This window comes from Plecotus auritus (genome assembly GCF_963455305.1).
Source record: "Plecotus auritus genome assembly, chromosome: 9".
In the NCBI taxonomy this organism is placed as follows: domain Eukaryota; kingdom Metazoa; phylum Chordata; class Mammalia; order Chiroptera; family Vespertilionidae; genus Plecotus; species Plecotus auritus.
Genome location: NC_137783.1, coordinates 19,551,514 through 19,564,925, shown reverse-complemented (window position 1 = coordinate 19,564,925; position 13,412 = coordinate 19,551,514). Strand labels below are relative to the sequence as shown.

Here is a 13,412-nt window from a genome sequence, read left to right as displayed (position 1 = left end):
GGGCCGGGTGGCTGGAGCTCCCTCCGCGGTCTCCTCGCCCGGCGCCGCCAGGTGCCCGAGGTGGTGTCGGGCCCCGCAGCGGACGCTCCAGGCCTTCATGCCGGATCCCAGCCAAAGCTCCGGGTTCTGGGCTCCGGGTCATCCATCCGACTGAACCTCAGTACCGCGCGGTGCCCTCGCCCCCTGATGGTGCCTCATCCTCCTTTCCATCCAACGGAGCCAGCCAGGCAAGTAGGATCTGTCTGAGCCTCCTAGCCAAGGTGAAGGGCCTCTGGACAAGCTCTTTCTCCTTTCCCTTCTGACGTGGCCCCGAGGTCTTAGGTAAACTGCTGTGTTTATGAACCTAAGAAGAGCTGGGATCATATTGTTCCCTGTGGGGTAGCTGAGCTGCCTCCTGCAGAGGAACTTGGCTGACCACTGCAGACCCCCAGGCAAGGAGCAGAGAGAGTCAAGAATAAGGAAGGCTGGGGTGGGACACCTAGGCCTCCTGCTCAGAGGCTCACACTGCCCGCCCCCCCCCCCCCCCCCAGCTCAGAGAGCCACCTGATTTCCAACTCACCACTTCCCCAAACCCCCATGGCCAGGAGAGTTCCTGCCAACACCAGCAACTGATATTAGCCCTAACTGCTCTCACCTCCCACCTGCCTGTCTCAGCACTAGGAGCAACTGGAGGTTCCCCACAAGGCCTCCCAAACGTCCTAGCCTCACAGGGGACTAACCTGCCAGCCCCCATGGCCAACCCCATAGCCCCATGGCATCTCTCCCCTTCTCTCTTTTTAAAAAATTGTTGTTAATTCTCACTTGAGGATATATTTTTCCATTGCTTTTTAGAGAGTGGGAGGGGGAGAGACAGAGAGAAAACCATCGATGTGAGAGAGACATATTGATTGGTTGCCTCCCCTACCTCATGCTCCCCGACTAGGGCCAGCGATCCTGCCTGCAACCGAGGTACGTGCCTTGACCGGAATTGAACCCTCAATCCTGCTTGGCTCCTGAATCTGCGGTATTTAAATTTATAAAATACCAGCTGCAGTTCTGGCTTCAGTCGCACTGAAGTTAGGCTGACAAACACAGTGATAGTGTTAGAATAGTGTAATAATTAGAATGAGTCCTTGGACCTAGGCAGCCCCAGGTTTAAATCTTGCCTCTGTTTCTTACTAGTCAGTGTGACAGGGGCCAAACTTACCTAGAGCTCTGAACCTCAGTTTTCTCATTTAAGAAAATAAGGTTCGCCCTAGCCAGTTTGGCTCAATAGATAGTGTCGGCCTGGGGACTGAAGGGTCCAGGTTCGATTCTGGTCAAGGGCACATGCCTGGGTTGCGGGCTCCATCCCCAGTAGGGGGCGTGCAGGAGGCAGCTGATCAATGATTCTCATCATTGATGTTTCTATCTCTCTCTCCTCCCTTCCTCTCTGAAATCAGTAAAGATATATTAAAAAAAGAAAATAAGGTTCATAATGTTACCTTTGTCAGTCTAAAATAGGATAATGTATGTAAATTGCTTGCCGCAGTGCTTGGCACACTAGAGCCATTTGATAAGAAGTAGCCATTATTGTTATTATTGCATGTGAGAGCTGAAGGAATCACCTAATTCCAGGATCATAAACTCAAAGACTACAGGAGCGGGCAGGAATCCTAAATGAGGGAACTAGGCCAGGTCAGGACTGTGGTAAGCTGGATAGTGCCAGCCCCACCTAAAACAGCAACCAGTACATCTTTGATTGTTGCTAGGCAGATCAGATTCCTGATTTTTATTTTTATTTTCTTAAGAAAATTTGGCAGCTTAGATATTAGCTCTGACTTTTCCTACCTCTCACCTCCCTATCTCAGCATCAGGAGCAGCTGGGGGTTCTCTCCAAGGCCTCTCTGAACATCCTGGCTTGATAACTCTGGCCCCAAATTCTGGATTTTTCTATAAAATTTCACACAATTTAAATGTTGGCAATTAAGTAAAAAATTTAAAACACTGCCAAATACAAGATGTCTGAAGGCAGAATTCACCCTTTGTTACTCAGAAAACTGAGGTGCTGATATGTCACGGCTGCTGGCAAAACTAACTAGAAGCCTGGATTCTATTCAAAGAAGAACTTCTCCTAAGAGGCCCTTCCTAGACCATGGACTTTTTCAGCTGCCATCCACTGCAGATGCTGCTTGCTCTGCCCACAGTGCCCAGTGTTAGTCTTTGGCAGCTACCAAAGCACAAGTCCTGAGTCATGGCAACCTTCTCTCTGTTGATAGATCCAAATTCATTTTTTTTTTTAAATCCTCACCCAAGGATATTTTTCCATTAAGTTTTAGAGATAGTGGAAGAGAGAGGGAAAGACAGAAATATTGGTTTGTGAAAAGCACATCGATTGGTTGCCTCCTGCACAAGCCCTGAGCAGGGCCCAGGCTGGGGAGGAGCCTGCAACCAAGGGACGTGCCTTTGACCGGAATCAAACCTGGGACCCTTCAGTCCGAAGGCCGATGTTCTATCCAATGAACCAAACTGGCCAGGGAAAATCCAAATTCTTTTAAAATGTTGCAGAGGGCACTGTAACAGCCAGTCAAGTCCCAGGACCCTGGAGATCTCAACTCCTAATTGAAAGATCTATTTTCTTTTTTTATTCCCCCTTTGTACTACATAGTATATAATTCTCTCTCCTTTCATTTAAAAAAATCATTTTTTAAAAACAAGTACAGGGGAGAAACCAAGATGGCGGCATAGGTAAACACCTAAACTGCTGCCTCGCACAACAATATCAAAACTACAACTAAAAGACAAAATGGACACCATCCAGAACCATAGGAAAGCTGACTGAGTGGAAATTCTACAACTAGAAGGAAAGAGGAAAGCACACTGAGACTCAGAGGAGCTGCAAAAGGCTGAGGTACGGAGGCACACGTGCGCTCGCGCGCATGCACATGTGTGCGCGGAGAGGATGGGCGGCTGAGTGCATGGGCAGCTGAGTGCGTGGCTGGCTTTCCCAAGCGGGAGGGAAATGGAAGCTCCCGACTGCGCTGAACTCCAGTCCCAGGCGAGTTTTTGGGAACCCAGACTCATTCAGGGGGTATCTGGACTGTCAGGAAAAGAGAAAGCACACTGAGACTCAGGGGAGCTGCAGAAGGCAGAGGTCCGGAGGCGCGTGCGTGCAAAGAGGACTGACTGCTGAGTGCACGGGCAGCTGAGTGCGCGGCTGGCTTTCTAAAGCGGGAGGGAGACGGAAACTCCCAACTGTGCTGAACTCCAGTTCTGGGTGAGTTTCTGGGAACCCAGACTCATTCGGGGAGAAAATGGACTGTCTGGCAGCGGGCGAAACTTGAGGGCGGCTTTCTCTGACAGGTGCTTGCAGCGATTACTGAGGGACACTGAGACCCAGGGGCCTCATATGGCAGGGCTGACGGGAAGCCAAGGCTGTCTGCTCCGCCCTGAGACTCCGCCCCATCCAAGCTGAGCACAGAGGCTTTTGAAATTTTGCAAGTCTTGTCTCATAAGGGTGTCTCCAGCACAGAAGTTCTCCCAGCATAGACACAGCTGATCCTCACAGCCAATTGGCCTGGAGGTCAATTCCTCCCAGTGATACCAACAACAATCAAGACTTAACTATAAGGCTGTGCACACAGTCCACAAAGGGGTGCACCAAAAGTGTCCACCTCAGGTAACTGGGGGAGGCTGAGTCACTGGGCCCTATAGGACACCTACCACACAAAGCTACTCTACCAACTCAGGGAAACAGCGAAAATGCGGAGACAAAGAAAGAGATCACAAATGAAAGATATGGAGGAAAGCAAACTACTGGATATAGAGTTCAAAACCACGGTTATAAGGTTTTAAAAACAAGTACAGTTGACACACAATATTATATTAGTTTTAGGTGTACACCGTAGTGATTAGACATTATATAACTTACTAAGTGATCATCCTGAGAAATATCATACCTATCTGACACCATATATAGTTATTAGACTATACGTCCTATGCTGTTCTTTTTTTTATTTTTTTTATTTTTTATTTATTTTTTTAATATATTTTATTGATTTTTTTACAGAGAGGAAGGGAGAGGGATAGAGAGCTAGAAACATCGATGAGAGAGAAACATCAACCAGCTGCCTCCTGCACACCCCCCACTGGGGATGTGCCCGCAACCAAGGTACATGCCCTTGACCGGAATCGAACCTGGGACCCTTCAGTCCGCAAGCCGATGCTCTATCCACTGAGCCAAACCGGTTTCGGCTGCTGTTCTTTTTTTTAAAAGAAAATATTTCCGAGCTTTAAAAATAATTTATATATATGTATTTATCGATTTCAGAAAGGGAGAGGGATAGAACATCAATGATGAGAATCATCGATTGGCTACCTCCTGCATGTCCCCCACTGGGGATTGAGCCCACAACCCCTGCATGTGCCCTTGACTGGAATTGAACCAAGTCTGCAGGTCAACGCTCTATCCACTGAGCCAAACCAGCTAGGGCAGTGGTCGGCAAACTCATTAGTCAACAGAGCCAAATATCAATAGTACAATGATTGAAATTTCTTTTGAGAGCCGAAAACCGACTTCTGCGCATGGGCCACGAAGTTTCAATTGCACTGTACGTGCGTGCCCACATGTGGTATTTTGTGGAAGAGCCACGCTCAAGGTGCCAAAGAGCTGCATGTGGCTCGCGAGCCACAGTTTGCCGACCACTGAGCTAGGGTCCTATGCTGTTCTTTACATCCACATGACTATTCTGTAACAACCAATTTGTAGTTCTTAATCCCTTCACCTTTTGCATCTATCCCCTCAACCCCCTTCCATCTAGCAACCATCAAAACGTTCTCTGTATCTATAAGTCTATTTCTGTTCTACTTGTTTATTTTGTTTTTTAGATTCAATTGTTGATAGATATGTATATATTGCCATTTTATTCATTATTTCTTCTTTGATGGTGACAAACTCCTTTATCTATTTCTTTAGGAAACTGCTTATACATTTTTCAATTCTAAACAATAGCTTTGCTGGGTAGAGTAATCTTGGTTGTAGGTCCTTATTTTTCATCACTTTGAATATTTCTTGCTACTTCCACCTGGCCTGCAAAGTTTCTGTTGAGAAATCAGCTAACAGTTGTATAGGGGCTTCCTTGTAGATAACGAACTGCTTTTCTCTTGCTGCTTTTAAGATTCTTTAACTTTTTGCAATTTAATTATGATGTGTTTTGTGTGGGCCTCTTTGGGTTCATCTTGTTTGGGACTCTCTGTGATTCTTGGACTTGTATGTCTATGTCCTTCACCAGGTTAGGAAAGTTTTCTGTCATTATTTTTTTCAAGTAGGTTTTCAATTTCTTGCTCTCTTCGCCTGCTGGTACCCCCATGATGCAAATGTTGGTATGCTTGAAGTTGTCCTAGAGGCTCCTTGCAATATCTTTATTTTTTGGATTTTTTTCTTTTTGCTGTGCTGATTGGGTGTTTTTTCTTCCTTATATTCCAAATCACTAAATCACTGCTTTGATTCTCAGCGTCCTCTATTCTACTCTTGGTTCCCTGTAAATTATTCATTGTTTCAATTATATGTATCCTTCATTTTTGACTGTTTTCTATGTCTTTTTTCATGCTGTTGAAGTTCTTAGTAAGTTCTTGAGCATCCTTATAACCATTGTTTTGAACTCTGTATCTGGCAGTTTGTTTGACTCCATCTCATTTAGTTCTTTTCTCGAGATTTCTCCTATTTCATTTGGGACCTGTGTGTGTGTATGTGTTTTTGTGTTTTGTTTTGTTTTGTCTCTGCATTTTGGCTATACCCCTACGTTTGTTTGTATGTTCTCTGTATCTATGATATACTAATAACTAATGTTGAATGTACACATATTACATGAAGCAGTAATTCTACTCCTAGGTGTATCCCAATTTATATAAAAGTTAAAAGAAGGTAAAATTATAGAATTAGGAGTGGATTAACTAATAAAGAAAAAGGATTAATAATTGGGAGGAGGCATGATGGGAACTTTTGGAGGTGTTAGCAATGTTCTGTTTCTTGACCTGGGTGATGATCACATGAGTGTTCATTTGTAATGATTAATTGAGCTATAAAGCAATTTTGTGCAATTTTCTGCTTGTCTGTTATAGTTCAAAACGAAATGTAGAAAGAGTCTAAATGATATAAACATCCTTTTTAAGTTTATCAATACAAAATATGACCAAGTAATTAGGTCAGATGGATCTATAAGTCTCCATCTCAAAGGTGAATGGGATACTGGGGGTGAAGGGTGAAGTTGCCTCCTGGGATATAAGAAAAGTAAAGTGAGGAAATTTTTACCTGATTTCTTTATGCATGTTTTAAAGCTTGTTCAACTTAATGCCTAGGTATTCCAGAGAGTTAGTCTCCTGGGTATTCCAGCTTTCATTTAGTAATATATAGCTGAATTATAATGCTTATCTTCCTACCTGGCTGTTCCAACTTTCTACATTTATCTCAACATCCTAATTTACCTATAAAATATCATCTACTTTATTATGAAAAATAATTTTACAAAATAATAGTGAATATTATACTCAACCATATGCCTCATTCCAAATTCTCTTAGGGTGCTATTAATGATATATATGGTAAATATTTACATGGTTGTGATCAATATCCATATACTTCTCCTTTTCACTTAACCTTATTTTCCTACACATACTAGTATTTTTCACTTTGACCGAGTTCCAACTATTTGTCATAGTAGGTAGCTACAAGGTATTCTGTCTTAATTATCTAGTTGAGCCTTTTTGTTTTTTTACTTAACTGATTCTTATGTTCAGAAGAAGCACAATTCCTCTGTATCCATTTCTAATGGGTCAATCTAGACCATTTGTTTCACTTCTGCTTCTTTCTCAAAGTTGCAATCCCACTATTTTCACCAGCTGTATCAAAACAGGGCTCATGAAGTGACAGGTTAGAATGTGTGGATCCTCCCAAGTAATTTCTTACCAATGCACACACTGATTCTTTATGCCTTGTTTCATCTTATATTGTTCATTTTTACAGGACCCATTTCAATCTGTCATATTTCAGTAGCTGAAAGAAAGTGCGGGTATGAAAACCTGTGAACTCCAGGTTATGATTCGCAGTGGAAAGCAAACTACACTCTATACTTCACTTCTTTTTCAGTACAAGCATCTACAGGAAAGGGTGCGGAGGGGAGAGAGGCAAGACCATCTGTTCTTCAACAAACTTTAACTTCACCCTCTAGTTTTAAGTCTGAATCTAGTCTCCCTCATGTAGACACTTAAAGGATACTGCCCTCTGGCTTTCCTCCTTGCAGTACTTACATCATCTAGATTACAGAATCTTTTCTTTGTGGCCCAACAATTTTGCATGACCCGGTCAAACTGATTCAATATTCTCAAAATATGAATATGCAAAATGTTTAGTAACTTTATGATGCAAATAGATGTTACTGAATGTGTTTTGGAGCCTTAATGGATAGTGAGAGATAATGAGGATCTGAGAATGTATCTAAACTTTTGAATTGTGTCTTAAGCAAATAATTACCTTCTAAAAGTATTTCCACAACATGTGGTGTTTTCCTGGAACAAAATCTTTACTTAAGAAAAACAGATTTCCTATTTACTCAATCAACATCTTTGGTGTCTACTGTATGCAAGATAATGTTCTCGTCACTAACCGCAAGCCCACCAGAGGGCGCTCGGTCCCTGTCTATCCAGTCCTCACCAGCGACACAGAAAATCCATGTTAACCTTGACTTTCACACTCCGGAAGTCGTTCACATTTAATCCACAAATATTTACCAAGAACTTTCTGGGCTGTCAGGTGCGGGGCCAGGTTCTCAAGATACAGTGGTGAGTTAGACACGATTCCTAATACCAGACGCTTGGAGCATAGCAAAGACTGAAAGTAAACAACCGGCTACAATAAAGTGCGGTAAGAGAAGAGGTTCAAGGTCTGTAAAGTTTGTTGTTTAAATACTGGCGCCAAGCCTTAGAAGCGGGTAACAATTCATTAAGAGACCGGACTGCTTCTGCTCGGTATCCCGGGCAACGATCTCCCTCTCAGAGTATTTTGTGTAAGTCAGAGCCAGAAGCGGCTCCTTGGGTGAATGGCTCCATTAGCCGCCTCCGCAATTTCAATCTCCCCCACCCCCCACCCCCCAGCGGGGTTCCTGCAGTTCTACAGTTCACTTCGGCCCCAGGTCCACACTTCAGTTGCCCTAAGGCCAAAAATAAGGAATTACCCACAAGTACCAAGCAAAGCTGGCTCCGCCCATTCTTTTTCCGGTTTAAAACCCGCGGGCTTTTCCTGTTTTGAATTTCTAGACTTCCTGTTTTAACTCTCGCGACAGTTTCGAGACCGCACGTGAAGTTCGCTTCTCGTCTGTCTTCTGAGTTTGAGACCAGGTAACAGTGTACCGGTCTTCGCACACCTTGTCAGACCCTTCCGGCCAGGAGTGGCCTGTACGCTGCTAGGGAGCCCCTAAGTGGAAGGGCTTGCACGAGCTCAGGCCGGGAGGGAGAGTTCCGACCTCACTCGGGAACGTGACTCTCGGGGCCGCTAGTGCGCGTGCGGAGCCGATCCGCTGGGCGGTCTCGTGGCCGCAGACCTGCTCCGAACTTCGGGGTCGGTCTGGAGGCCCCAGCTCTAGTCGCTCCGTCCTGGCCAGGTCCTTCTGGGCGGAGCCTGACTAAATGCAGTCCCCTCCTCCTGCAGACCTCAGTTTTCGTCCTGGGAAACACAACTTCAGCCAGGCTTCTGTAAACCGCCTGGGGCCGGTGGGGCGGGGCCTGGCAGACCCCCGGCTAGGCGGGCGGGCCTCCAGAAATGCTCTCCTCCCAAGCCCGAAGTGCCACGGTGGCGCCGGTGGCGGCTAGAGACCGTACGCCTCTGGCACTGCTAGCTTCGCAACCACAAACTGTAATCCCGACCTGGGAGGCGCCCCGCCCACCTCTTCCTGCGGCCGCTAGTCTAGTCCGCTGGAACCTCTAATCACCATGCTCATCCGCGATTAAAACACCTGCCGGATGTAGGGAGGGAGGAGAAGGCCAGATGTGGGGAGGCTGATGTAAGCGCCCAGTCTCTGGTCGGCGCCTTGGTGAGGAAGCTGGACGGACAAGCCTTCAATCACCCCCGGGAAGCCGGTTTTGGGCTGCGGGGAGACGACGTTGCGAGGCCCTGCTCTGTACAGGAGCGCCCGACATGGCACCAGAACCTCTACCCCATGGACTGTAAAGTCAGATGGGACAGGGCCTAGCCGGCCAGCCAACTGCGAGCTTCGCAGCCACCCCTACACCGCCCCCCACCCCACCCCCGATCTCTGGCCGTCTCCCAGCTTTGGTGTCTGGTTACGGCTCCTCTGTTTTCACTGTGACTTTGGTCCAGGCTGAGGGAAGTGGTCCAGGAGGATCCCGTGCAACCGCATAAAATTGGCAGCTTCAGAAATAGGGGGTAGCTTGGGGGTGGGGAGGTGGGGTGCGACGTCTAGGGGCGGGGAGAGAGGCGGAGGAGCTGCTCTCCGAGTCTAAGTCCGTGGGCTCTCTCAGAGATCCTTAAGCCGGAGCAGAGGTGGCTGGCGAGCCCAGCCAGTTGTTCTCCACCGCTTTATTTCCACTGTCTGCTCTTTTGGACTGGAGTCACGGCTGCTTTGAAGGACTTAGTCCCGGACACTAGGTGAGCGCTCTGGACCCCAGGACATCCCCCTCCCCCTCCCTTATTAATAACTCCTCACTTCATGTGGGGCCATCCATTCCCATCCAATTCTAGGGCAGGAAGCTTCAGAGTTGAATGGTGTGTATTGGTGGTGCTGGTGTGTGGTGTGTGTGTGTGTGTGTGTGTGTGTGTGTGTGTGTGTACGTGCACGCCTGAGCTTTATCACCCCATCCTCTCACCTCTCCCTAATCCCCCCAAGAACGGCCCAGTCAATTACTACCCACTATAACTGGATGACCCTTGTGCCTCGGCGTTGAGGGTCTACTTGACTCCAGGGTAGCCGTGGAGGGGACAGTGCTAGAGTCAAACTTTGGTACCAGGAACAGTGAGGTTGCTTCTGACCTCCTGACCTGGCTTCCCTCCCTGGCAGGGTGCACGAACCCGCTGATGCCCCAAGTGCTCGCAGGGCTTCCAGCTAACCATGCCACAGCCGCTCGCAGCTACCTTGGCGCTGCCCCTGCTACTGCTGGTGGTGCGGACGCCGCTCCCGACTGGTGCGAGGCCGTCGCCGGGCCCGGATTACTTGCGCCGCGGCTGGCTGCGGCTGCTGGCGGAGGGCGAGGGCTGCGCTCCCTGCAGGTCAGAGGAGTGTGCCCCGCCGCGGGGTTGTCTGGCCGGCCGGGTGCTCGACGCTTGCGGCTGCTGCTGGGAATGCGCCAACCTCGAGGGCCAGCTCTGCGACCTGGACCCCAGCGCCCACTTCTACGGGCGCTGCGGCGAGCAGCTCGAGTGCCGGTTGGACACAGGCGGTGACCTGAGCCGCGGAGAGGTGCCAGAGCCGCTATGTGTCTGCCGCTCACAGCACCCGCTCTGCGGTTCCGATGGCCGCACCTACTCGCAGATCTGCCGTCTGCAGGAGGCGGCCCTCGCTCGGCCGGACGCCAACCTCACTGTGGTGCATCCAGGGCCCTGTGAATCGGGTACGGGTCTCCTACTCACTTGAGGCACTTCTCCCTGACCCCCGACGGCATTTGTTCTTGGCCTGCGGAGTGAAAAAGCTGAGGCCTGGAGTCCAGTAATAGAGCCCATTCTCGCTGCGGGTCCGCTGAGGCCGACACGCCTGCAGGTTCCAGACCCACCTGCAGGGACCAACTCTCTGGGGGAGCAGACACATAACCAATTGTTGGCCTCAAAACTGAGAAAGTGGAGACTCCCAGACTTTCCCCTAGACCGCTGGATCCGGGCAGGGAGACTTGGGTTCCTGTGATGAAATCAGGTTTCATTTGCGCTAGTATAGCAAGCTGTTATCCCAGGCTCCCCACCTCCCCATCCCAACCCCCCTCTGTGCTGAGGGATTAGTGGAGGAGGGGGCACTTCTAACCCCTCCCCCCATTCTAGGGAGCTCAGGGCCATTCAAGTCTCAAGTTTCATTTGGCGGCTTTAGTAACATTCACTTCCGGAGCCCCTTTGATGGGTCTGACTGGGCTGAGGCTGCCAGGAAAACAAACACCCTGCGGGGGTCCCACTTTCTCCAACTCCAGGCTTTCTGCCTGCTGCCTCGGATGGTTTCAGGTTCTCTGCCTTCGCTGTTTGGGACGCCTCTCCCACTCCCCCAGAGTGAGGTGGGGGAAGGGCAGCTTTTTGGGCCTTTGGCAACCAGACCTGGATAGAAAAAGGGGAGGGTGGAAGAGGGAAGTGTTGGTTACAAATACTGGGATGGGGGCCTAGAGGGTGGAATGAGGACAGGGGAGCAATCAGGGACAGAGTGTGGCTGCCAAGCTGAGGTTTGTATGTGTGTGTGTGCGCGTGCACGTGCTTGTTTGTGCATCTTGTTTGCAGGTACGTCTCCATCTCTGTGTTTGCACTCTTTGTGTACCTGCATGCACATTAGTGTATGTGTCATGTTGTGTTCATGGAGGTGTGTTTACCTCTGCGTACACTGTGTGCCCCCCACAAACATGTTCACAATGGTTGGTATATATGGGATCCTTGCTGGGCCGGATGTGCCATCCCGTTCTCAGGCCTCCCACCTCCATCCCCAGAGCCCCAGATCGTGTTGCACCCCTACGACATTTGGAATGTGACAGGGAAGGATGTGATCTTTGGCTGTGAGGTGTTTGCCTACCCCATGGCCTCCATCGAGTGGAGGAAGGACGGCATGGACATTCAGCTGCCAGGAGATGACCCCCACATCTCTGTGCAGGTAGGGCTAGGGAGCAGAGCTTCCCCAGGGGCAGCCCGGGGCCCACCTAGAAGGACCCTGCTGACTCCTCCTCTGGTTACAGTTTAGGGGTGGACCTCAGAGGTTTGAGGTGACAAGCTGGCTGCAAATTCAGGCTGTTCGTCCCAGCGATGAGGGCACCTACCGCTGCCTGGCCCGCAATGCCCTGGGCCAGGTGGAGGCCCCAGCCAGCCTGACTGTACTCACACCTGGTAAGGGGGAGGAGCCCTGGGTTCTGGAGGCAGGAGGGAATGGTGGTGGATTCGGGCCCTTGAGTCTGTATCCATGTGTGTATGTGCATGTGAGTACACATGCAAGCATGGCTTCCTCACAGACTGGGATACATGGACACTGACAGCCTCTCTTTCCTGTTCTTTCTCCTTTGTCCACATGTGTTTGTAGACCAGCTGAACTCCACAGGCATCCCCCAGCTACCATCCCAGCACCTGGTTCCTGAGGAAGAGGCTGAGAGTGAAGAGGGCGAGGATTACTACTAGGTCCGAAGCCCTGGCCCTTGGGGGTGGGTGAGTGGGGATAGTGTTCATCCCTGCTCTTGAAAAGATCTGGGAAGGGGGAACAGGGCCCCTTCACATATTGCTTTAATGCCTTTACTGGGGAAGACATGAGAGTGGTGGAGAGTAGACAAAAATTGGAGAAGGGTAAGGAGAGAGGCAGAGACTAGGGAATAGGGGTGATGGGATGCAAAGGAGCCCATGCAGGAGATACATGGGCCTGCTGGTCCCTAGGCTGGGTGGAGGGTGGTGTGGGGTGGGGTAGAGAGGAGCAGTCACAAAAAGGTGTAGACAATAGGTTCCTCCCTGGCTTTCCAGCAGCCTTTCCTTCAGTCCTGCTCAGCCAGTCTTCCTAACTGCCCTTCTGCACAGCTCCTTCTGTTATTTTCCTAGTTCCTACTCTTTGCCTTGCCTCAGTTTGCTCTTTCTCAAAACTAACCTAGAAATTTCCCTCTCTCCTAAGTCCCATTGCACTTACTAACTGCGGTCCTTTTTGCTGTTCACCATCTGCTGTCCAGGAGAGCACAATGGAGCATGGTTTAGTTTAGTGCAGTAAGATGGGCATTTGGTCATGTCTAATTTCTCCTGTCATTCTGAAAACTCCATATCTTATACCACTTTATATTGGACAATGCCTAGCACAGGACTAGGCACAGTAGTATACAATAAAGATTTATGAACAAGCTGAGACATACAGATGGTTTATGCAGTGTGCACATGAAGACCGAATTTCATGGTAGTAAGACTCTGGCTTCCAGAAGCTGTAGGTCCTGCTCTCTAAGCACATGTCTGCCAGATGTACAGAGAGGATGCTTGAGCTGGGGCCTACCCTGGCCTCTAGGAGGGGGAAGGCTGGAGCCATCTGGGTGGAGGAGGGCATTCCCCCAGTCTGAACTCCTTTGGGGCTGGTCTAGAGAGAGATTGCCTGCCCCTCTGTTTATCTCACTCTGGTCTCCCCAGGCAGAATGGGGAATCAGGTCTATGTGAGTAGTACCCCGTATGAAAGCAAAAACTGGGTGGAGGAGAAGTTTGGCTAAGTGCATGAGCCACACCCTAGGATTCCCCTAGGAATCCACCCTTTCCT

General features: G+C 49.1%; 1 protein-coding gene across 1 annotated transcript; it reads left to right on the top strand.

Annotated features, from left to right (window-relative positions):
* Positions 1-10,076: 10,076 nt before the first annotated feature.
* Positions 10,077-13,009, top strand: KAZALD1 (Kazal type serine peptidase inhibitor domain 1; the record flags this gene model as incomplete). The annotated part of the gene is made up of 4 exons (XM_080640789.1): positions 10,077-10,575; positions 11,638-11,798; positions 11,881-12,028; positions 12,219-13,009. The coding sequence occupies 4 exons, from the start codon at positions 10,077-10,079 to the stop codon at positions 12,311-12,313; spliced, it is 903 nt and encodes a 300-aa protein (XP_080496915.1). The 3' UTR covers positions 12,314-13,009.
* Between the last annotated feature and the right edge of the window lie 403 nt (positions 13,010-13,412).